This window comes from Hippocampus comes, unplaced genomic scaffold (genome assembly GCF_001891065.2).
Source record: "Hippocampus comes isolate QL1 unplaced genomic scaffold, H_comes_QL1_v1.1 scaffold120, whole genome shotgun sequence".
Lineage (NCBI taxonomy): Eukaryota > Metazoa > Chordata > Actinopteri > Syngnathiformes > Syngnathidae > Hippocampus > Hippocampus comes.
Window position 1 is genome coordinate 380,948 of NW_017805781.1, and position 24,830 is coordinate 405,777.

General features: G+C 41.1%; 1 protein-coding gene across 3 annotated transcripts in view; it reads right to left on the reverse strand.

Moving 5' to 3' along the window:
• Window positions 1–24,221, reverse strand: part of LOC109524796 (ras-associating and dilute domain-containing protein-like) — a 36,537-nt gene extending 12,316 nt beyond the window's left edge. The window contains exons 1-11 of one of the 3 annotated variants that reach the window (XM_019884898.1): window positions 23,815–24,221; window positions 23,381–23,719; window positions 19,821–19,999; window positions 16,581–16,755; window positions 13,198–13,430; window positions 12,172–12,608; window positions 9,580–9,870; window positions 9,092–9,484; window positions 6,703–6,740; window positions 6,443–6,603; window positions 6,032–6,144 (exon numbers count right to left, since the gene is read on the reverse strand). In XM_019884898.1, coding sequence (XP_019740457.1) covers window positions 6,032–6,144; window positions 6,443–6,603; window positions 6,703–6,740; window positions 9,092–9,484; window positions 9,580–9,870; window positions 12,172–12,608; window positions 13,198–13,430; window positions 16,581–16,755; window positions 19,821–19,999; window positions 23,381–23,505 — 2,145 coding nt within the window. In that variant the 5' untranslated portion in view covers window positions 23,506–23,719; window positions 23,815–24,221. The remainder of the gene's footprint in view (window positions 1–6,031; window positions 6,145–6,442; window positions 6,604–6,702; window positions 6,741–9,091; window positions 9,485–9,579; window positions 9,871–12,171; window positions 12,609–13,197; window positions 13,431–16,580; window positions 16,756–19,820; window positions 20,000–23,380; window positions 23,720–23,814) is intronic. The other 2 variants (XM_019884897.1, XM_019884896.1) reach the window with 2 other exon arrangements.
• Between the last annotated feature and the right edge of the window lie 609 nt (window positions 24,222–24,830).

The window sequence follows — 24,830 nt, forward strand, 5'->3', positions numbered from 1 at the left end:
AGCCTGACCCCAAATATTGATGAACTTGTAGAAAAGTTAAGACACCACCGAGTATCAGCCTCAGCCTCAAAGAAGTGAATATTACTTATAATATACTGTGCAATCACATACTAAGAGTTTTTACTCAGTTCAAGTTTAAAAATTAAAGTATAATATTTGCTTTCGCTGCTTGTTACTTCTGCTTGAAGAAAGCGTTGTTTTTGGTTTATACATTTTTGCACTTTATTTTATTGTATTTCAATCCAATTATGTTTTAAAAATATTTTATTCGAGTAAATGATCGAAAATTACTGTACTATTATTTGTTTTTCTTTTAAGTAAATTTAGCCTACTTTTGCTAAAAGAGAAAATATGGACTAGTGGTAGTGCCTTGAATAATGTCGGCTTCTTTCATTCATGTTATGGGTATTTTTATACAAAGGAAATTTTTTTGTGCCTGTTGAAAATTAAAGTTTACTGACATAGCCATAAAAAAATGCTGGTCAGATAAAAAAATTGCTTTATTTATCTGACCATATTGGAATGTATTTGTTAGGTTTTCAGTCAATTAAATTTGGTTTAATAAACAATATGTGGTCATTTTTAAAATTTTCAATGAACATTCGATCAGTCCGGCCCTTGGCTTGCAGCAAATTTTTTTATCTGGCCCTCCGTCCATTTGACTTTGACACCCCTGCCTTACAGGCTCTCTCCAGCTCCTCTCGGAGCCCTTGGTATTTCTATCTAGCGGCTGGATAGCTCAGTTGGTAAGGCACCGGTTTGGAGTACTGGAGACTGGGGTTTGATTCCCGCTTGGGGCAACCAGAGCACATAACATCATCCAGTGTGGGTACTTGGGCAAGACCCTTCACTCTATGGACTACTGGAACAAAGCGGAGATGGGCGAGATGCGATAACATGGCTCTGTTGGAATGCTACTACTCAACCAACCCGAGTCAGAGGGATTACATACAGAGAATGTGGGCTGAATGGTTACTTCGAAACCCACAGTCACGGTTGTCAACTGTGACTGTGGGTCCATCCATCCATTTTCTAATCTGCTTCATCCTCACAAGATCAACGCGCTAACCACTGGACCACCGGGCATTCTGCCTCTTATTTGGGAAAGTGCAAAAAAGCCAGGACATGTAATATTAACCCTTTCAGGGACATCGGTTACTACAGTGGACACCTTATCATGTTATCAGGTTACAGGGTGCGTGAAAGGGTTAATTTCACCCTTACATCTGTATGTAACAACTGGAAATGGGTCAGACTGGCTTTATCATAAATCTGGACATATATATCATGTTTTCATTCGTAAGGGAGTCTGCACTTGATACCGCACTTCATCATTCAGTTTGATCTTTGAATCCACCAATAAATGTCCTAGTTCAATTAGCACTGATGTTTACACAGTCGTCCTCATCATACAGTTCACATTTTGACATTATGAGACCAAGACAACACCTAACAATGGATCAACAGTACCTTGTGATGCTTCAAAGTGGACGTTCTTGGACGGAAGTGGCCACTGAGCTGAGAGTGTCAAAGAATGTCATCAGCAGGTTGCAACAGACATACCAAGAGACTGGAAGAGTCACAGAAAGATGTAGAAGTGGATGCCCTTTGGCCATATCCCAGGCTGGTGACCGCTACATATGGAACGATGCCCTGAGAAACCAGATGCCAAATTTCTAACCTCTGCAATACAGGCCACGTTTAGTCGAACGATATATAAATACAGCTGTTCTGTGAAAACCTCTGAGATTCGTTCGAGAACAGACAGTTGAAAAGATCAACGGCTCGAGTGTCCACAGAACTACTATTAGTCCTGCACATCTGGCTTTGATGGAAAAGTGGCAAGAAGAAAGCCATTGACCTAAATCCCATTGATAATACAGTGCACTTCCGCCATTTGGCAGATCTGCGAATAGCAAAAAATCGGCGTACAATTAATACCCATCGAAATGCATTGGAAATAAAATACCCAATGTAATTATTTAAACCGAACTGCCAATAAACCCAAAAACACTAAGCCTCTTCAAAATGAGGCAGATGGCTTCACTCCCACAAAAATACAACTCCCCAAAAAACAAACAAAAAAATTTGGAAAATAAAACAATTGAAAAAAAAATACGCAGGTGCCAAACCATAAGTATTCAGGAGTGCACTGAATCAAAACTGGAAAACAAAACTTGAAAAAAGCAAAATGTTCTTTTACTACACACAAGTAGACTATTTACGAATTAAGTTTAGTTTACTTTCATAGGATTTTTTTTAGGGACACCAAATGAAAAGTGATCATTTTTGTTCAGAGAATTCAGTTTCAAAACCAATTATAATGTTTCATAGCCTACATAATAAACTATGACACTACATTGGTATATTGCATCAAATGACAATGAAATACATTTACAGTATGTTTGAAGTCAGAACGTGACACAATGGTTGAAAATTTGAAATCAAGTCTCAAACTCAAGGCCCAGGGGCCAGATTTGGCCCACCACATCATTTCATGTGGCCTGAGAAGGCAAATCATGTTGCGCTCCAACCATTTAAATATATGTATGTATATATATATATATATATATATATATATATATATATATATATTTTTTTTTTTTACAACCATCTCATCCATTTTCTAATCCGCTTGTCCTCACGAGGGTCCCAGACATGCTGGAGCCTATCCTAGCTGTCTTAAGGCAGTCGGTGGGGTACACTCTGAACCGGTTTCCAGGTAATCGCAAGGCACACAGAGACAAACGGCCATTCGCACTTACAATCACACCTCGAGACAATTTGGAGCAGGGGTGTCAAACTCAATTTTGTCGCGGGCCACATTGTAGTTACGGTTTTCCTTGGAGGGCCGTTATGAAAATGAATTTCGTGAAACTACCTCCACATATTACATACACATCGAATAACAAAGAGATGGATAACTAGTTTTGAAATCAGAAGTCAAGAATAACGGATTGTTCAAACATTGTAATTATTCCATTATATATGACAATTTGAAATTTTCGTTCAGGCTTTAACAAGCATCATGGAAGTTGACATGCTTGAATTGCTTTCGCGGGCCACATAAAATGACGTGGCGGGCCAGATCTGAGCCCCGGGCCTTGAGTTTGACACATGATTTAGAGTGTTCCCTTAACCTGCCATGCATGTTTTTGGAATGTAGGAGGAAGTATCTGGAGAAAACCCACACAGGCACGGGGGAGAACATACAAACTCCACACAGGAAGGCCGGAGCTGGAATCGAACCCTGCACCTCTGTACTATGAGGCGCACGTGCTCACGAGTCAACCACGATGCGACCCAAATATAATAATAGTTGAACTTTTTTTTTTTTTTTTTTTTAACTAGCTCCTGATTTCAGCAGTAGTTATCCATCTATGTTGTGTAGTAATAAGAGGCGATCAGACATTTATGTGGGTTCATAGTCACAACGGGAGAAAATATAATTACTATGCGGACTGCGACATAAATAAGTTTGACACCCCTGGTTAAATTATTTTACAATCCATTTTATGTAATGCTGTCTGGTATCCTAAACTACCCTAAACTGTGACACACTTGACTCAGTTTTCTCCGATAAAAGGCTGCTATTTATGCAATAGTATTGCTAAGCTATCGATATGCTACAGACAGGGTTGAAATTGTTCAATGGAGGTAAATGATATCTGTATTCAGTAGTCAGGGCAGACCTGTCAAGGATATGTTCTTAATACCACGCAAAAAGTATGCTTCTATCACATTTCAGACAAGTTGAAAGAAAGTACGTTGTGGACAGACATAGAGAAAATGCATTGGTCGCCGTGCACCGAACAGAAATGTGTTATCCTAAACTTAAAGGACAGCCACTTTATGCTCACTTTGGAGAGACTGTGTCATATCACTGACTTCCTTCCTGCAAGAAGAAAAGGGTAAAAGAAAACCAAATGAGCTGAATCAGGAACATAATCCGTTTGACTTTCTGCTGGCATGAAAATTGAGACTTTGCCTCGGTGGCTGCATGCTGATGGCCTGTTAGACCAGCAATGCAATAATCATAAGACTTTACATAACTTGCTTTGGTTCTGGCTCTCTTGTTTGTTCAACGGGATATCTAGGTCAAAGACATACAGTTGGCTGGGGTATATTTAGACTGAGGAAACACGGAATAGAGTTATAATACCAGCATATACAAAACTGTACATTTCCTATACCGGTTGTCCTTATCATGGTCACGGGTGAGCTGGAGCCTATCCCAGCTAACTTTGGGCAAGAGGAACAGAAATAAATACATACTACTTCTACTACTACTACTACTACTACTACTACTACTACTACTACTACTACAACAACACCCACGAGTTCACCGTGCTTGACCACTGAGGAAACAGAATTAGACTCGCTGGAGTTTTTGCAAAGCATTGGTGCATGAACTGCAAGATTCCCCCCCCCTTTCGGATTATGTTGTCAACCGTGTGTATGATACTTGGGAAATTGGAGACCGCCTCGTATCTCACAATTATGCGCCCATGTATGCTGGTGTCATATTATGAATGAAATACTATGAGGCCCACATAAGCGGAGAGCCAAATCTGTCAGCCTGCGCCTCGATTAAATACGCTCAAATCGCGTTAGCCCACCTGCGCTGCAAAAAAGACTCATTTTCAACCAGTCTAAAATTTAGTCTATGTTTTGTCTCCAAATTGTGAGATGCACTGGGGGCTGCGGGTGTAACCCCCAGTGAGGCGAAGCACCTCGAGCAAATTCACAAACCGGCCATTGCCCCAGCACAAAAATGAAGATGAACTTCAACAATGACATCATCTTAAAATTGACCATGAAGTATGGCGCTTCTGGCAGTTAGATGTTCACATACTAAATTGCCCCCCCCCCCAAAAAAATTCGTTCAGATACCTAATGGAAAATATTACAACATTAAGAGTGCTTAACAACAGTTCAAAAACCTCGGCTAAGCTCCGTCAGTAAACAGGATTCGCACAAAGGGCCTCGGTGTCTTGTCACTCACCAGTGCCACAATAACCCCAGTGTGGTCTGCCACTGCGGCCGGTGGCTCGGCTTAAAAAGCTGTCAGGAGAAAACTGGGCCCTTTATTCTCAGCCTGTCACTGATTATTTTACTTTCTTGAACGACACGTTCATCAGTGTTGGAGCCAGATGGAGCCGCAACACGAGTGAAGTTTTGACTTGTCATTGGTAGTAGTTTGGAGTAACCCAGGATATAGTTCAACACCATATAAACCTCCAGTTCACTGTATTATTGCACTATATTATTAAATATGTAATTTATATGATACATGCCCCATTGCATGAAGCAATGTCCATTATGGAAAATGTTCTTTTTTTTTTAAGGACTTGTATACAAATATTTGCATCCCTGGAGTGACATTATCAGCTCGACTTGGCGACTTTCTGCTGAAACGTTATCATGCCGAGGCATTATCACTCAGAAACACCCACATTCACGGCTGCAACGCCCTTTGGGCGAGCATTAGCTAACAGTGTCATAAACACTTCTTCCTCTCTAGCCATGGCTCACCGTTTGCCGTTTCACAGCATCACATCTTTTATCGTACTTTTACCGCAGATGATTCGCTTCATCACAGCATTTTGCAGTGATTGTTCCTCCACACAGACACTTACTGTAGACTCTTTGATCCTTATATGTTGACACCAGCATATCACAGTTTTTTTTTTTACATTACCCCTTTCATGCACCCTGTAACCTGATAAACATGATCAGCTGTCCACTGTAGTAACCGTTGTCCCTGAAAGGGTTAAGACAGCAAGATGTGTTATTGTTTAAGCATGTCGCGACATTTTGGATAATAGTGTGCTTCCAACTTTGCGGGGACACTTTGGTCAAGGCAGTTCAGGCAATACTGTACCCAAGTATACAAAGTGAAATCATTTAAAGAATGTCCAACTTCGACCTCCACCACATCAAATGCTCTTTTGTTCCGATTCTGCTGCTAATAGGACACCAGCCATTTACATATCGCTGTCAAATTTCAAATATATATTTATCCTCTTACCTTAGTGACATAGTACACACACTGCTGAAAGGTAAGCATGACGACCTCCTCCAAGGCCGCCACTGTTTCTTCAGTGGTCGAGTGCACAGAGGACAGCTGCAACTCCAGCAGGTCTGAAAAATAAGCAACCACAGTGATCAAAAATATGAACGCGGCACTTATTTTATTTTATTTATTTATTTATTATTTTTGTGTTTGCAATTTTTCATGAGGTGAACTCTAAAAGACTTTTTCCATATTCATAGAAGGCCCATTTGGGCAACAATTATTCACAAATTAACTAAATCTGTATTTGTGAGCATTTTGATGTTATCAAGACAGTATGATTATTACACAGGTGTGCCCTTATCCAGTTTGTCGAAATTTTATCATCGGTGAATAATGAACCTGAAATCTTCAAATGTGACTGACCCAAATTCTCCCAAAACTCTCCTTCTCTTCTCTCTTCATTCTCTTCACAGGTTCTCCATTCCAAGATGACAGGCAGCTGATACTGGATGAACTGGAGCACCTCCAGGCTGTTTGACATCCAAACCACAAGGGGCAACAGTCTTGAGATTGCGTCCTTGTTGCTGAAAGAGTGCACGACATGTACGTTTAAGATTTAATCGGGAGGAGTTGATAATGAATACACTACAAATCTTTTGTCCGGAGTAGGAATAAGGGCTTACACTTGTTTCTGAAAAGCAGCTAGTTTCTTGGTTTGCTCCTGTATGGAAAGTGATATAAAACAAAATATAATTATGCTGATAAAGATAAATACATCCTAGTTGTGGGGAGTAGGTAGAAAATCATTTTCAGAGGTTTAATGGTGCCCAGCATTTTTTAATTTAGTGTTTCTCCCTCCCCTATCTACTCGAAAATGATCGGGGAATCCAGCGTAAATGTCAAAAACCTGTTCAGTATTTATGATATCAAATTCTTATGTGTGTGTGTGTGGTCCACACTGAGGTCGACAGGGCCACACACTCTGTGATTGTGACGTGAAACGGAACAACAGCGCATTGGAAAGCGATCAAAAGCTGGCATGGCTTCTGGAAACAAAGAGAGGAACAACTGGTTGTGTTCAGTGTGTATATGGAATGTGTCTGCAGCCATTCAACACAAAAAACGATTTTGAATTTGAATGTGGTTTCCATTGGAAGTCTGTCCAATGCAACTTTGAATTTCATACAATCTGGCAAATGACCGGATTTTTGGTTTTCAACAATAAGGGACTGGGTCACGAGCGAAACATGTTTTTCTGCAGATACCAAAAGGATACCTCGACTGCCCACATGTGCCCACCCCTACCTTAAAACTACCTCAATCACACCCCAGTCCCCATTCTGTGCCCTGGTGATTCACAAACAGGATGTGAGATGGCTCTTGAAGCAGCAGAAGATCAAGAAGGCAGCTGGCCTGGACAAAGTGTCTCCCTCCTGCCTGAAAGTCTGCACTGACCAACTGGCTCCGGTCTTCACACAGATCTTCAACAGATCCCTGGAGCTGTGTGAGGTCCCATCCTGCTTCAAACAGTCTACCATCATCCCAGTCCCCAAGAAACCTGCAACATCAGAACTGAACGACTACAGGCCTGTCTCTCTGATGTTTTTGGTCATTCGAACGCCTCACACTGGAGCACCTAAAGAAGATCACCGGACCCCTACTGGACGCCCTGCAGTTTGCAGACCGGGCAAACAGGTCAGTAGATGACAGTCAATATGGGGCTGCACTACATCCTAGAGTACCTCGACGGCACAGAGACCCATGAAAGGATTTGGTTTGTGAACTTGAGCTCTGCATTCAACACCATCATCCCGGAACTCCTCACCTTCAAGCTTCTCCAGCTCAGTGTGTCCCCTATGATCTGGTCATGGATCTTCTGCTTCCTGACAGGCAGGACACAACAGGTGAGGCTGGGAAGGACAACACTGGGAACCCCCAAGGATGCATCCTCTCTCCACTGCTCTTCTCCCTCTACATGAATGGCTGCACCTCAAGGCACCCAGGCATCAAACTCATAAAGTTCACAGATGACACCACAGTCATTGGCCTCATCAAAGACGGCGACGAGCCTACCTTCCGACATTAAGTGGAGCAGCTGGCACTGTGGTGCAGCCAACACGACCTGGAGCTGAACATGCTCATGACTGGAGAGAAGATTGTGGACTTCAGAAAACGTCCTTCACCACAGCTGCCCCTCATATTATCCAACTGCCATGTGTCAACCGTCAAGACCTTCAAGTTCCTCTGAATCACACTCTCTCATCACATGAAGTGGGAACCAACATTAACTCCATCCTGAAAAAGGCCCAACAGACGATGTACTTCCTCAGGCTGCTGAGGAAGCCTGTGACAGAAGCTGCTGGGACAGTTCAACACTGCAATCATCAAATCAGTCCTGTGTTCCTCCATCAGAGTCTGGTTTAAGGCTGCCACAAAAAAGGACAAAATCTGACTGCAAAGAACAGTTAGGACGATGGAATAAATCATTGCTACTGCCCTTTCCATTCTCGAGACACACCACAAGAATCAAGACAAGGGCAAGGAAAATCCTACTGGAACCCCCACACCCTGGCCACCACCTCTTCCAGCTACTCCCCTCAGGTAAGTAGTATTGAACAATGCACACCAAAACCAGCAAACATTCAAACAGCTTCTTATCTCTTACGATAAACTCCCTAAACAGTGACTCAAATCTATACTGGCTCTTTGCATTTTTTGCACACACCTGTGGGACTGTATTACTGCACTGATCATTATAGCTCGAGCTCTCTACATTCTAGAACAATTGTTGATCAATATTCCACAGCACACTTGAAAGCACTCAAGGACTTTCTGGATACTACAATTACTGCTACTGGACGCTTAAAAATGTCCAAAGATTATCTGCACCGACTGCAAACTGTGACTCTTTTATACAGTCTGTGGTGTTGAAATATTGATCTTGAGCTAATTTATTTCTGGCACACAGGCTACAATTTGTAAGAGAAATACTCAGTTATTTATCAAGTTCATCAGGTTAAGCCCTTACATGACATTTAAAATCATGGATCAAAATGATCCGCGACTACTCACCCAAACAGCGCTCTGGATTTCGCTTGCAATCAGCAGCAGGAGCCTTCGCAGATCTGAGGTACGTAAATATGATGCGGAATACTGAGTGCACAGGCACAGCAGAAAAGCAATGCTCAGCGACGGTCCCTCTTGGACGTCGCTGCTCCCAAGTGCAATTATTTGCTGGATGACGCTATGCTCGTTGTCTGCTTGATAATTCAAACTCAGACAGTGACCCTCTGGCGATTTCAAAAATGGAGGGGCTCTCTTCAGGCACTTTTTGGTCACCGTACAGGTGTTGCAGAATATCGCATCTCTTGTCTGGCTTGTTTTATGAGCGGATGTAGTGTTGCCAAACAACCAGGGGAGAGTCGACAATTTCGGCTCTGGAGCAGTACAGGTACTGTTGAGTTCCTTTTTGCAGAAAGAAAGGACAACAAATTGAAATTGATATTACCGGTATGATAATTAGAGCCAGTACAGTGTATATATTTGTTGACATCTATTACCTTGTGCATCAAGGGATCTTTAAATAGAAACAGGTAGCTTTGTCCCAACCCAATGACATCACCAGGGCAAAGTTCTCCTTTCTCTTTTAACATATTGCCATTCTTTGTGACCGCAGCATCAGGAAAGGGGCACAGCATGGTCGGTCCGCCAGTAGCACTGCGATGAAAAATGCAATGTTTTGGAAGAATATCTTCGGCGAGGAGGGCAATGTCCGCCTGTGGTACATCTCCGTTGTCATTTTGTCTCCCCACTACAATATTTGGACTCATAAGTAGGTAGATGACAAAGTCCTATGGAGACAAATATTGTACAAGATCAAACAAAATGGTACATATTTACCTTTTAATGTAACTGTAAATTAATAAATATAATAATTTCAAATGAGATTAATTGACAGGTTGGAAATTGTAACTCAGAAATATTATTCATAGCTTCAGACTATCATCATGGGGGTGGGGGTAGGGGGCAGACCAGTTTTGAACACTTAATTAGAATTTCACTTTTGACTAAAGTTTGTTTCACGCGTGAGTCCCTCCTCATTGTGCGTGAACAGGAATTCCATCATCACTAACATGCACCTATAGATAGATAAAAGCCAGTAGGATACAGTTGATTGGTGTCTGACCACTATGTAATTGCAAAACATGGCCCTTTTGATGATGTGAACGTCCCAGATTGTTGTCTCATTTGGAACTCAAATTTTTTTTTTTTTTATCAGAGTTTTGGCACTGCATAGCCACTCCTGCCACACACTGGTAGCAGTGCTTTGCTCCAGTATGTCTTATATTTTCAGTCTTGATCTAAACCTGAGCAGGTAAACGACTGATTTATCCCCCAGTGAGTAACTAAAATACTGTAAGCATAAGCGGGGATTAAATTTGACTTTGTGCTTGTGATGCCTATCTCCTCCTACAATACGGATTTAACACACTGAAATATGTAGAAAATAAACCTCCTAACCTTTATTCAGAGAACCACTTCTCTGTTAGCTAAGCGGTGATTGTGAATTTGTCCAAATATGTTGGCCCGCAAGTGTAGGGCTGTTGAAAATCCTGGTAATCAGACAGGAAACGGTGCCCCAGTTGTGTTTTACAGCTTCCTGATCAGTGTTCTGACAGTTTTTCTTCTTACAGTTTGCTGACTTTAGGTTGATTTCACATTGCTGTGGTTCTTTTCTCTTCAGAAAACAGTGTTACATGAGCTCGATGAGGGTTTTTTTTTCTTCAACAAAGGGAAGGGTGTATGTCATGTAGTAGATACAGTATTGTAGATTGATTTCCAGGTTATTTCCAATAATGGTGCAAAACGCAAGAGAAATAGTCATGTAATGTAGTAGAATGCCATTTTCAAATCGCAAAAGATGCAATTAAAAAAAGAAATCCAGAAACAATCCATTTCGGTAGGTTGGTAGGCATTATTTATGTATTCAGTTTGGATCCATCCATCCATTTTCCGATCCGCTTATCCTCACAAGGGTCGCGGGGGGGGTGTCGCGGGGCGTGCTGGAACCTATGCCAGCTGTCTTCGGGCAGGAGGCGGGACACCCTGAACCCGTTGGCAGCCAATCACAGGGTACACACAGACGAACAACCATCCGTGTTAACACTCACACCTAGGGACAATTTAGAGTGTTCAATCTGCCTGCCATGCATGTTTTTGGAATGCGGGAGGAAACTGGAGTACCCAGAGAAAACCCACACAGGGAGTACATGCAAACTCCACGCAGGGAGGCCGGAGCTGGAATTGAACCTCTGCACTGTGAGGTCGACGTGCTAACCACTGGACCACTGGGCCCAGTTTGGATCAGTAACCCCACTTATCTGTAATTCAGTTTTGTTAATTCAAAAAGAACATTTCGGATATCTGCAACTGCCATTTCTCCTATCCATAAAATGCCATTTCAGAATTCGGTGACTTCATTTCAGGGAGGACAAATGACAGCACTTTCGCCATTCATGTCAATGATGTTTCTCCTTCGACATATGTACAAGTCAATTGGAGATCTGCTAGCGAAGTATTTTACTATTTTTTCAAAATGACACTTTCTCACAATGGAGTAACAGATATCTACAATTCAGTAGCAGATATCTGAAATTTCCTCGATGTCTGCAACTCAATTAGGGCAATAGTTAGATCATTCGTATAATTGTATTAACTACTCATCCATTACGATTCCTCAGAAAGACATTGTTTATATCTGTTTCCACCACCCGTGTGTGTGATGTGAGTGAGTTATGCCGACGAGGTAAATTGCATGACGTCATACCACACCAGCAACGATATTCATCTTAATAAGAAGGTTGGTTTTTCGGGGAATAAATTGCGCGATGCATTCTAATATCCACATGCAAAAAGCTGAGCAGAACACGTTATTAAATGCGATACCTGTACAAGGCTGCGTCCGTGTAGTAGCAGCAGGTACGGACAGTCTTGAGGTGGGTGAATGGAGTACTGTGTCGTGTTATCGTCGCACCACACCAGCAACGATATTCATCTAATAAGAAGGTTGGTTTTGCGGGGAATAAATTGCGCCATGCATTCTAATATCCACATGCAAAAAGCTGAGCAGAACACGTTATTAAATGCGATACCTGTACAAGGCTGCGTCCGTGTAGTAGCAGCAGGTACGGACAGTCTTGAGGTGGGTGAATGGAGTACTGTGTCGTGTTATCGTCGCTACTTTCCGTCTCCTCCCTCTCTGACTCCTCTCCTTCCTGCTCACCTCTCGGCCTCGATGGACAGAGGGTCTCTGTTTTGGCCTGCGACCCACCATCCCCCTTAGAGTGAACTGCGTGGTCAATGTCGTTCAGTTCTGCCCCTGCTTCTGGGCACTTATGGCTCTCCACTAAAGTTCCATTCAAAGACGTACTTTCATCCTCATTCGCTTTGGTCGCCGAATCGGCCTCAATAAGGTCCATCTCACTTTTACTCCTCCAGAGTTTTTGACTTTGACTCATTGCTCTCTCGACGAGGGTGGAGTTAACTCTGGAGCGACTCTTCTGCAGCTTACGGGCCTGAGCATTGATACCTATCGGGGAGATGATTAAACAAATACAGGAATTAGCTTGGATGTGGCCTGTGTGAATAAACTGCTAGATAAATACATTAGGGACCAAGTTAATGGGATGCAGTGATAAGGCAACACCTGGTTTTTTTTTCCCACCATGGTGTTAAACGCGCGTGTGTGTGTGAGATCCTGTTTGTGTTCATGCTAGAGTCAAGCCAGATAGTCCACACACAGGAAGCAGACCTCGGTGGAAAGAAAGACACAGCTCATGGAAAACAGAAAGTGATCACCCACACTGATAGATGTGCAAATGGATAACTTTTTTCCATGCAAAACAGAACCACGAAGTGTGTTAAAAATAAATAGTGTGCCACCGGATGAAGTTTAATTAAAGCTGCAAATTCAGCAGAAGGAAATGCAAGACCATATTTGAAACTAGGAACATCATTTTGGTCTGATGAAATGCACTTTGATTTTGTGTGGTTTGGTTGCCGGGGAAAACAGAGGAGATCTTTGGAAGAAACGCTTCAATTTTTTATGGACGAAGCTTTACTGAACAGTCGAGACTGTTGAGCAGCGTACGCCAGGAAATAAGAAGGGGCAGCCTAACCAGCAGTGATGGTGTCTTGTTCTTTGGACGACTGCTCTTCCACCAGGCTTCGCCTCTGGATTTCAAAGCGTCTGGCGAGGCCCTCCCTCGGTTTCCACAGCGACTGCAGGAGGAGCGGCTTCTCGTTGTCGCCCACGACTCTGAACCCTTCGGTTTTCCACAGACGCTCGCCAATGGAGCCAATCGTGTCACACAGAACATAGGAACTTGCCTCGTCTTTTCCAAAGCCATACCTGTATAACGTAGAAACGGAAAGAATTGGGGGGGAATACATGAATGTTCATTGAAAAAAAATGAAACATTTAAGGACACATACTATAGAAAATGGATGGACGACATCAAATATCACTTCCAAAGTTGCAAACCATGGAGGAAATTGACTCTCTTGTGCAAATAAAATGTCCTATACCAGCTGACTATGGCAAAAAGAAACTCGGAACAGGTCCAGGGTCAATTTAAGTTCTGAAATTAATTCAGGGATGGGAAACTTAAATGATGGAGGGGGCCATAATTTTTCATCAGCCTAATGGGGCGAAGACAAGACCACACACTTTCTAACCAGATTTACCATGGAACAAAAATGGCAATGTGCAAAAAACAGTGGTACCTTGACTTACAAACACCTCTTCATACGAAATGTTCAAGTTACGAAACACCTCAACAGGAAAATACTGCCTCTTCTTACGAAAGAAATTTCAAAAACAGTGTGGTAAAAATACAGTCTGCATTGCTTCTCTCAGCTCCGAGTTTCCTGAACGCAACATTCTAATAGCTGCTCTGCCATTGGCTACTACCGAGCATCATCCTGGCATCCGATTGGCTAAGAGGGACCTCTACTGCATGTGTCTCCATGTCCAGATCGATAGATATTTGTCTCTGCAGCGTCCTCGTCGTTCGCCCCTCGGGCCATGAGGTGTTCCGATAGTTTTACGTAAATGTGAATCATCCACAAAAAGTGTTCACCAGTCAGGCGATCGCTCACTATGCTGATGTTTGCCCTGGACATTTTTCGAAGGATTTTTAAAAGCCGACAAAATCAAACGTCCTTGGATCAGTTCTTGACAAAACGCCAGGCAAAAACCACTTCTGAGAGAGAACGTGAACTAAAGAGGGCAGTTAAAAGTTAAATGGCATTATTATCATTTTTATTCTTTACTCTATTCATTTGTTTTTTACATTATGCACAACGCTCATTTATTGTGCAATAATGTAATTGTAAAATGTATTTGTTACATATTTTAATGCATTGTTATGCTTTAGGAAACATTTATGTCCGATTTTTTCATTTTGGGGGGGAGGGGACCTTGGAACGAATTAGGGCATTTACATGGAAAACGCATCTCTCCTTACAAAAAAGGTACCACTGTACATGCTTATAATATAGGGGGAGAGAGAGAGAGAGAGAGAGAGAGAAAGATCCACTATTCACCAACAAAGGGTTTGAATTCAACACCAAAGTAACCACAAAGTGTGATTTTTTTTTTTAATTGTTATTTTTAATTTCAGTGCGAAGGGCTCCCTTACATAAAAATTACCATTCAAGGATGGCACAGAACTGCTGAAACACAAACCAACATTAACCCTTTGAGGGACAGTGGTTACTGCAGTGAACAGCTGATCATGTTATCAAGTTACTGGGTGCATGAAAAGGTTATCCATCCATCCATTTTCCGAACCGCTTAATCCTCACTAGGGTCGCGGGGGGAGCTGGAGCCTATCCCAGCCGTCATCGGGCAGTAGGCGGGGGAGACCCTGAACCGGTTGCCAGCCAATCGCAGGGCATACAGAGACGAACAACCATGCGCGCTCACGCTCACACCTAGGGGCAATTTAGTGTGTTCAATCAGCCTGCCATGCATGTTTTTGGAACGTGGGAGGAAACCGGAGCACCCGGAGAAAACCCACACAGGCCCGGGGAGAACATGCAAGCTCCACACAGAGAGGCTGGAGCTGGAATTGAACCCGGTACCTCTGCACTGTGAAGTTGACGTGCTAACCACTGGACTACCGGGCCGCCGCATGAAAAGGTTAAAGTACAAAAATCAACTCACTCTAAATTTTAATATTAACAAGGTACAAAGATTTTTCCGACATGTCATCGCAAATTTCGCAGATAATTATTCGGCCTATTCACGGTGGAGTGTAATGCAGAATAAGACCCAGTGCAAGTGCAAGTATCTGCCTTCTAGTGGTGAGTAATGTTATTACAACTTATAACTATACAGTGAAACCGCACTGTTTGCGGGCAATTGGAATAGAATAGCAAAAATTTGTATGTAATTGACACTAATTGAATCACAATTACAAAAATTCTAAACCTAAAAAAAAAAAATCTACCGCCCCCAAACAATGATGGATACACTTCCACTATATACATTTCCAGAAAAGAAAAAAAATTGCGCAAATTGTCGGGTTCCACTATAGTAGAGGAAACATATTTATAAATCCTCCCTCCCACCAAAAAAGTTTTACCCTAATATTTTAATGGCAAAAATTAATCAAGGGACCACTCAGAGTGTGGTTGTGGGCTCCATGTGCCCCTGAATTCTTGAAAAGTAAAACTTGCATGTTGTGGGAATGTGAGTGAAAACCAGAATAAACTAATGCAAGCTTGGCGAGAACATGCAGCCACCACACAGCAGAGTCTGAGCTGAAAGTCAAACCCGGAACATCAGAACTATAATGAAAATCTGCTTACAATTGTGCAACCTTGTTTCTCTGTCAAAGCTCACCAAAATGAATTAACATCATTTTTCTTGTGTTCACACCTCTAAGAGTTAAGAATGTTAAAACGTTATTAAAAAAAATGAAAACAGTCTCTTGTGATAGTAAAGAATTCCTGATACAAACGAATCAGAGGTTGACCAGCAACCTTGAATTAATGTTTGGCCTTTGAGGTTACATTTTATGTTGTTAACCAAATGTTTCTTACAGCCACGGTGCGAACATCCAAATGTTGCTCTACATGTCGAATTTCCCTTGTGCTAATCATTCCGTTACATTTTTGGGGTCTGAAATCCAAGCAAAGACTCACAGATTTTTTTTTTTCTCTCTCCGGGGAGAATTCCTGCCAACACTGGCCGTCTTTCACACAAACTGTGGTTTGCGCTACACTTTGCGAGCTATTAAAATGACTATTTGGCACACGTACACTCCTCGTGCACAACACTGCAATTATAACGCAATGGACAGAACATCAAGTCTACTTTGTTTATTGAGCAGTTTATTGAGTATAAACGCATGTGCGGGGCATGACTGGTTTTATATACAATTTGTAGCAAAAAAGGAGGAAGCGTGGGGCAAACAATCACACAAACACATGTGGCAAACAGACACACACACACACACACACATACTCATGCAATGATAGCACATTCCCTCACCTTTCAAGGGCCTCTTTGACCAGCTCTTTCGCACTGGAATGTGTCGTGGCCAAGACACTCTTATAGTGAGCTCCTTTACAGATTTCGCTTCCAAAGATCTTCAAGATTCCGGGAGCACTTAACTGATTGGACAGCTCAGATGGGTCATCCACAATTTCGGCATCTGCCACACTCACTGAATGCAACATCACAAGAGAGAGAGAGAGAGCACCAACACATAATACAGAAATGTTTATATGTTCATTGGGTTGCATTTGTCTATAGGAAGGGAAGGAATGTCCACACTTAACTTTTTCTTGCTCGATATTGATTCCAGGTCTTGATTTGATACATAGATTATGAATAACATCATGACATTATGGATTTAACTTTTAACCCAACGCTGTAGCAACCATGGCAAACACACACCAATTTAGTGATAAAATAATACAGTGGGCAGCTTCCCAGTGGCCAGGGTACTTTACTCAAGTGCACAGGGGTGTAGGCTGCTTATGCAGAGCCGTGACCCCACCCGCTTTACCCAGCTCCTCCACCCACATCCAGGGGAAAATTAACCTGGGGGCGGCCATGAGTAGCAGGTCACATTCTTACCTGACATCTGCTCCCCCAAATGGAAACTCTCTTTTTGCGAACTAGAGTATCGTATAAAACAGCATTGTGCTGAGGACCACACTATCTGAGACCAAGACTTGACCGAGACCAGAACTTGAACCAAAATGGGTCGTTATCTGAGCCCTGAGCAACCGTGAACCGTGATTTTCAGTGGACAGCAAGAAACAAAATGGCCGCCCACTGATTTAGTTAAAAACAGGTGGTTTATGCTGCTTAATTCATATTCCACTTACATAATTTTAATCAGAATGCTTTATTTAGACTGATGGCACTGCATAAAACATATTGTCAAGATTTTTTTTCTTGTACCTAGCCCTATAAAAATCCTTTTAAAACATGACAAGGTTGAATATGTAAAGAGAGATTCCTCTTCCTCATTCATTTTAATTTTCTTTTAAATACATTTGACAGCCAAAAACACAGTGTCTGCAACTCTTTCAAAGCACAACATGCACATTTCTCAAATTTTGAAAGATAGCTAGCTAGCTAGATAGCAGCGAGATGGATAGATAGATAGATAGATAGATAGATAGATAGATAGATAGATAGATAGATAGATAGATAGATAGATAGATAGATAGATAGATAGATAGATAGATAGATAGATAGATAGATAGATAGATAGATAGATAGATAGATAGATAGATAGATAGATAGATAGATAGATAGATAGATAGATAGATAGATAGATAGATAGATAGATAGATAGATTTTTGTCCCAACTAAATTCCTAAAAAACTTGTGATTGTGTGTAAAATGAAAAGAAGATAGTGGAAATTGGCAATTTAGTTGACTTGACAAACGCTCCCGCCAAATTATAACACATGCTTGTTAAATTAAGCCAATTTAATGGAAAATTAAAACCTCTCTCCAGATATATTTAATTTTGAAAGACAACATTAGATTTGCTGGTGTGACTTACAGGTAACATTAGCTTAAATGTGTTACTTTTCTTTCAAGATACCGATATGGGCTAAAATTTGAGATTGACCCTGCTGTGTCAGTGAGTCAAAGATTGCAGAATTTTTTCACAGGATAGTTTTTTTTTGTTTTCCATGTTGTTTTACACATGAAGTATTTGTGGTTGAGGAAGCCATATTGAATTTGTGTTGAGTTAGTATAGACATGTCTTGTTCTGGTCTCCTCACTCAGTTTTATACTTACTGTTCGTTTTGCACCTTTCACCGTTCACTGCTTGTGTGCCCTCAGTCACAATAAAGCAAACGTTGTGGAGTTACTAACACATGAATTTAAGGGATTTGTTCTTTTACCACGTACTTTTTCTTATTATAACATTAATGATATAAAAGATTCTTGATCAATCTTGACAGAACATCTCAAGTTCACCCAGTCCGTGACTGAGACAAGACCAAAGGTCCGCTTTTGTTTGGCAGGTGCCCGTGCGTTCGGTGTTAAAAACGAGTGCATCCTCATTTTGGTGCTGGGGCAAGGTTACCACACCCATCTGATAATTTGGTAACACACCACATGCACCATATGCTTTTAGGTAGTCTAAAATTTAGTCTACTTTTTGTCACCAAATTGCAAGATGTGCCGGGAGGTGTGACAACTGCGTCAACTGGAAGGCCCAGCCTCGCACTTGCTGACCAAAATAGGGCCCATAGTCTTTACACATGACCAGTGTGGAAAGAACGTGGAATAAAATTATGACTGCATGAAAGCAGGAAAAGTATACAGGCTTCATGAAGTCAACGAATCAAGTGAGAGTACTGTGAAGGAACTGTGTCTAAAGAAAGAAACATTACAATATGCCGATATAAAATACATTCAAACCCTTTCATGCTTGTTAGCAAGAGTTTCCATAGTGGGAATCCAAGTGTCCCTGCAATTCATGTTCTACTCGCATGAGATAAATGATCAAACTGTTACAGCTTTTGGCACTCCATTTACGATGATGCAATGTGAGATCCTTTGTAACCATGCCCAAACATCATGCCTTCCTTGTGTTGTGTGGATGTCTGTAACGCATTTGTATTTGCTAATCCCAGGGATGAGCTCGGTCTGATGACTCGTTTTTTTTTTTTTTTTTCAGCTTTGCTAAGCTTTTTAAGAATGCATTGTATTGTTTTATTTTTTTCTCCACAGGTCGACCATATGCCATGACTTATGATGCAAAATGGGCAGTAAAAAAAACATGGAATTGTGCTTTGAAATATCAACTCATCTATTTTCTATAAAACTTGTCCTCGTTGGGGTCGCTGGGAAACAAGAGTCTCCCCTGGCTACCTTTTGAAAGGCAGGGTACAGTCAATCGCACAGCGTTTGTAACATAAGAACTATTCACACTCACGTTTGCACTTTTCGGCAAATTTGAGTCTTGAATCTAACATGCATGATTTTGGAATGTAGGAGGAAGCCGGCGTCGCCAAAGAAAACGCACGCAAACGAGGGGAGAACATGCAAATGACACACAGGAAGGCCCATAATGAGATTCAAACCCAGAAGCTTTGTGAAGCGCATGTGCTAACCACCGGTTCACAGCGCGAGCCGCTTTGAAATATCTCAAAATAAACTCAACATGAACTGATGCACTAGCCAATACGTTAGCAAAATTCCCAGGACATTAACGTTGGAAGAAAATGAAAGAATTTACTGAGCGTGACGTACCGCTTCCTTTCCCGATTTGGGTGGACATGGCCACGGACAGTGAGCCAGAGGCGGCGCCGCGAAGGAAGACTCCTGAGAGGCGGTTGGTGTGGTGCTGGATGCGGCTCTTGCAAGGCTGCCTGAAAGCCGCAGCCTCAGCTGACCTGCCAGTGGATGAACTGCCAGTAGACGAACTCGAGCTGAGTAATCAAACGGGAAAAGATGGACTACTCAAGGGTCCTTGCGATGCATCCAGTTAAGTCAACAACACAGATGATACAGAGGCCACTGTGATATTGAGTGAAAAAAAACAATGTCGTGAAGAAGTTTCACTTTTTTTCACCATTCCTCACTCAGCTTTCGGTGTACATGAATGAAAAGAAAAAAACAACTGGTTGTGCACCACTGAGCAAGCCTGTAAGCTTCTTACCGCTCGTGGTTCAAAGGTTCTCTGTTCTTATAACACTGCTTGTATGTAAAAAAAAAACCAAAAAAAACCTCACATTTGGTAAAGTTTTGGAGCTGCAATAACTGCTCAACATTTTAACGTTCCATGACATTTCTTCGTCAAAGAACCAAATCCGCAGCTCTTACCGAACTGCCCCTTGAAACATGTGAATTGCGCCAGGGAGTAACAAGTGATTAGCGAGCATATTGTTTTTGTTTTTTTTTTTTTATCCTTTGTGTATTTTGACTGATACCTATTATTAACCCCATCAGGGACAGCGGTTACTACAGTGGACAGCTGATCATGTTATCAGGTTACAGGGTGCATGAAAGGGTTAAGTAAAAAAATCAACTCACTCTAAATTTGAATATTATTGAGGTACTAAAAATTTTCCTACATGTCATCCCAAATTTCGCAAATAATTATTAGACCTTCTCACGGGGTAGTGGAGTGCAGAATAAGATGCGGTGCAAGTATCTGCCTTCTAGTGGTGAGTGATGTTCTTACTTATAACTATATATAACTTATAGTATAACTTATAGTATAGTTATAAGTTATATATATAACTTATAACTATACAGTGGAACCCCGCTCTTTACGGGGAATTCGGATAGAATAGTAAAAACCTGCATATAATTGATACTAATTGAAACACAATGGAAAAAATATAAACCTAAAAAAAAATTTTAAAAAATCTGCCAAAAAAAAAAAAAATCATAAATGCGGATAAATATTCAGTATACACATTTCCACATAAAATGGGGATTTGCTTCACTCCCCGCCCCCCAAAAAAAGAACAACTTGGAACTCTTCAAAAATGCATGTGTATGTTCAGGGAAAGCCTAGAACACAGGTCTCAAACTCAAGGCCCAGGGGCCAAATCTGGCCCGCCACATCATTTTATGTGGCCCACGAAAGCAAATCAAACACGTCAACTTCCATGATGCTTGCTAAAATCTCTACCAAAATTTAAAATTCTCATATGTAATAAATAAGAGACATATTGTAAGAATTTTCTTGTAACCAAACCCCGCAGTACAGTAACTTCAAAAATAGTTGAATAAACCATTAGTATTGACTTTTTTAAAAATTTGGTTTCAGTCATAACATACAACTAAAATGTGGCCCACGACAAAAATGAGTTTGACCCCCCCGCCTTAGATCAACTTCAGTATCACTATATGTGTAATTTATTATCAGTCTGTCCATCAATTCTTAATGCTTTTAAGTAGATGTTATAGATTGAAATTTTTTGTACAGTTTTTTTTTTTAAGTAGACTACACATCTACTTCAAAGTGTATCTGGTTCTTGATGGTTTGATTTCATGCAAGAACTTGACACAATAAATTTAATACTCAATTTTTTTCAGTGTCGAAAGATTTACGGCTCACTGCACTTGTCAAACTCTGGTTCAAATGACATTGTTTTGGTGGGTCAGTTCTGCCTTGGAGGTTGGCTTCTGTTCCCATCAAAATCGAGCCGATGATGTGGCAAAGCTTGGGCATGTGACGAAGCGAGCTTACTCCATATTGGCAGTTAATCGACTTCGTCGCTACATTTAGAAACTAGTCATTTTTTGAAAAAAAAAAAAAAAAAAAAAAAGAAGAGTGACCATCAAATCTAGGGACTTTTTTTGTGGTTTTACTGGAGACTTCTGGAGACTGAAACTTCCTCCACAGAAGGAGATGGACACCCATTTACGTTCAGACTGCAGATGAATGGTGCGTAGCTGCTTAGGCAAAGCCACCACTGGCTATATTAACCCTTTCATGCACCTTCGAACCTGTTAACATGATAAGATAAGATAAGTTATTATTATTTGTCCCCCACTGGGGAAATTTGCATGTTTGATTTTTTTGATTGACAAACTGTCCACTGTCGTGACCGCTGTCCCTGAAAGGCTTAACCGACCATTTATACCACTTGCTCAATTGAAAAATGCAAATAACAAAAGATTTAGATGGTTGTTTAATTTCACACTTGATGGGTGTTCACTGTGCAGGCACTCCAGAGACTCAACAACTGTATCCATATCAAATTAACCAAAAAGGCAGTTTTGGTTGAAAAGCTCCCCGCTTTAGTTTTTTTTGTTTGTTTACATTTTACTATTAACACTTCTCATAACTTATTTTAACACATATGTGATTGTTACAAATATTGACATGATACTTATAAATAAATATAATATTGTCTGTACAGTGCAGCTTGGCAAAGTTTGACCCTGGAACTGAGGAATTCCTGTTGCTCAGAGCAAAAGGTGGTCGACAAACAAGGTTCATTTTGAGGCTGGGTTTACAACCCAGGGTTCAAGTGACTCCATTCAGATTTTTTTTAATTCTCATGTGGCCCAATTTGGAAACGTGTCACGCCCCAAAAACTCATGCAATCGAATAGCATCAGGTCAGAATCAGGCCTCTTCCATGTGAATAAATAATCAGATGTATTGGATGTCAGCATGCAACATGAATGCGCGGATCGCATAAACAATACCCATTCAATGCTAGCTTGATGTAATAACACACAAACATCAACACATTAAAAAAAAGCATCCCTTTTAAATCTGAACTGAAGCAAGCAGCAAACAGACAATGAAAAATGGCCTGCATAATGATAGATAATAGATTTGAGGTGACTCGATCATTGAAAAAGCAAAAGAATCAGCAACAGCAGCCATATTCAAGTGAATTTACCATAAAGGCAAGATATGTTTCAAAAACAAGATACATTGAACCCTTTCAGGCACAGCGGTTACTACAGTGGACAGATTATCATGTTATCAGGCTACAGGGTGCATGAAAGGGTTACTGTTCATAGTGATGCATGTTACTGGGTTTTTTTGGGGGGGACATATTCTCTCATTTTGAATTTGATGTCTGCTACACATTCCAAGACACGTGTGGGCAAGGGCAACAAAAGAGTGAGAAAGTAGTGGAACGCTAAAAAAAACTCCTCATTGGTAGATTCCACGAGTGAATAGATTAATTGGAAACGAGTGAGTCAGGGGTGGGTATAAAAGGATGTGGCAAGATTGAAGGTCATTACATCTACAATGTACATTCTCAGGATTCGCATAACTGATGAAGATGAAGTAATGAACAGCCAAATAAATAAGTAAATAAATAAATAACTTACCGAAGGGATCCATCACTGGACTTTCTCGCCAGTCTCACAAGACGTCTTTTCAGAGAAGATGTAGAAGATGAAGACAAACCCCTCCGTGGAAAAGAGTGTAATTCCTCATCGTTTCTCAGACTCATCTCGGCACGTTATTTTCAGATTTTTTTTTCTCTCGTTTTTCAAATCTGCGTGGATTGCATAATGTCCTATGAGAGCTCGGCTTCATTCCTGAGATGTTTCACGCAGGACGAGCGACGCAGCGGCGCTCATCTTCTGCCTCGCTCACGCAGATGTTTCCCCACTCTCGTCCAGCTGTTGGAGCAGCTCTTTTCTGTCTTTTGTCCCAACTGCACTCTGTAACATTAAAAGTGGATTAAAAAAAAACAGTTAAATGAAAGCACGACCTGTCAATAAAATGTAGTCGGATGTGTTTTCAATTATTAACGAACCTGCTTTCCAGATGTGCGCCCACGACGTAGCCGTTTTGGGATGCCAAGTGTGCACTGAGCGCGCACACACACACGCTGAAACACACACAGGCCATCCAAAATTAAAAGTTGAAAATAAGACAATCCTCTAAAGAGGGCGGGCCACAATTTTAGTTCTGATTACTTTTGGGTGCTTGTGCCTTACTTGTAACACTTCATTTCGGGACCAGTTAATACGAAGTTTCTAAAAAGTCAGGCTAAAAGAATAATTGGAAACAATAGAAAAACAACTAACAGCGTTTTCAACAGCTGGACACATGAAGGAAAATTTGAATAATCAAAGGGGCGCGTTGCGAAATATCACAAATAATAAGTCAACATGTGCTCTGTCAAATTGCTAAATATCGTCAGAAATTACACATTGTTAAATTCAACAGTAAAAAGAGTGCTAGAGGATTCGAAGGAGTGAGCTACAAAAACAAAACAAAACACAAAAGTCGACACAACAGTAACATAAGAGAAAATAGCTGACGTTTACAATGTATTTATTATTGGGGTTATGTCGCCACTTAGCGGATATTGGCCGAACATACCATTAATTTGAATAAACCAGTTAATTTGGGCACGTCCCCTGTCACGTATCGTTACATCGTAAATGTTTGGACTCTTGATTTCTTTTAGTATCACTTAAATTACATTTGTGCAAAAATGTACATATATGTGTGTATATTTTGTCTGAGCAGCACGATTGAATATTGATGAGCATAGCCGCCTCACATTTTAGAGTTTCCGGGTTCTCTATGATTGGCTGGCAACCAACCCGAAGTGCGTATGATAGGCTCCAGGTCATCCTGGCCATAACGAGGACACGCCCACTTTGAAAAAGAAGGATTCAAAATTTTCAGTCAATAGACGCCTTTGCCAAAACAAAGTCTTCACTATGATTAAAAACATGCTGCGGTATGTTTTGGATACCGACCTGCTCTTTTCATCCTCTATAATTTTGAAATAATCTGAAAATATTTTTGCCAAATGTT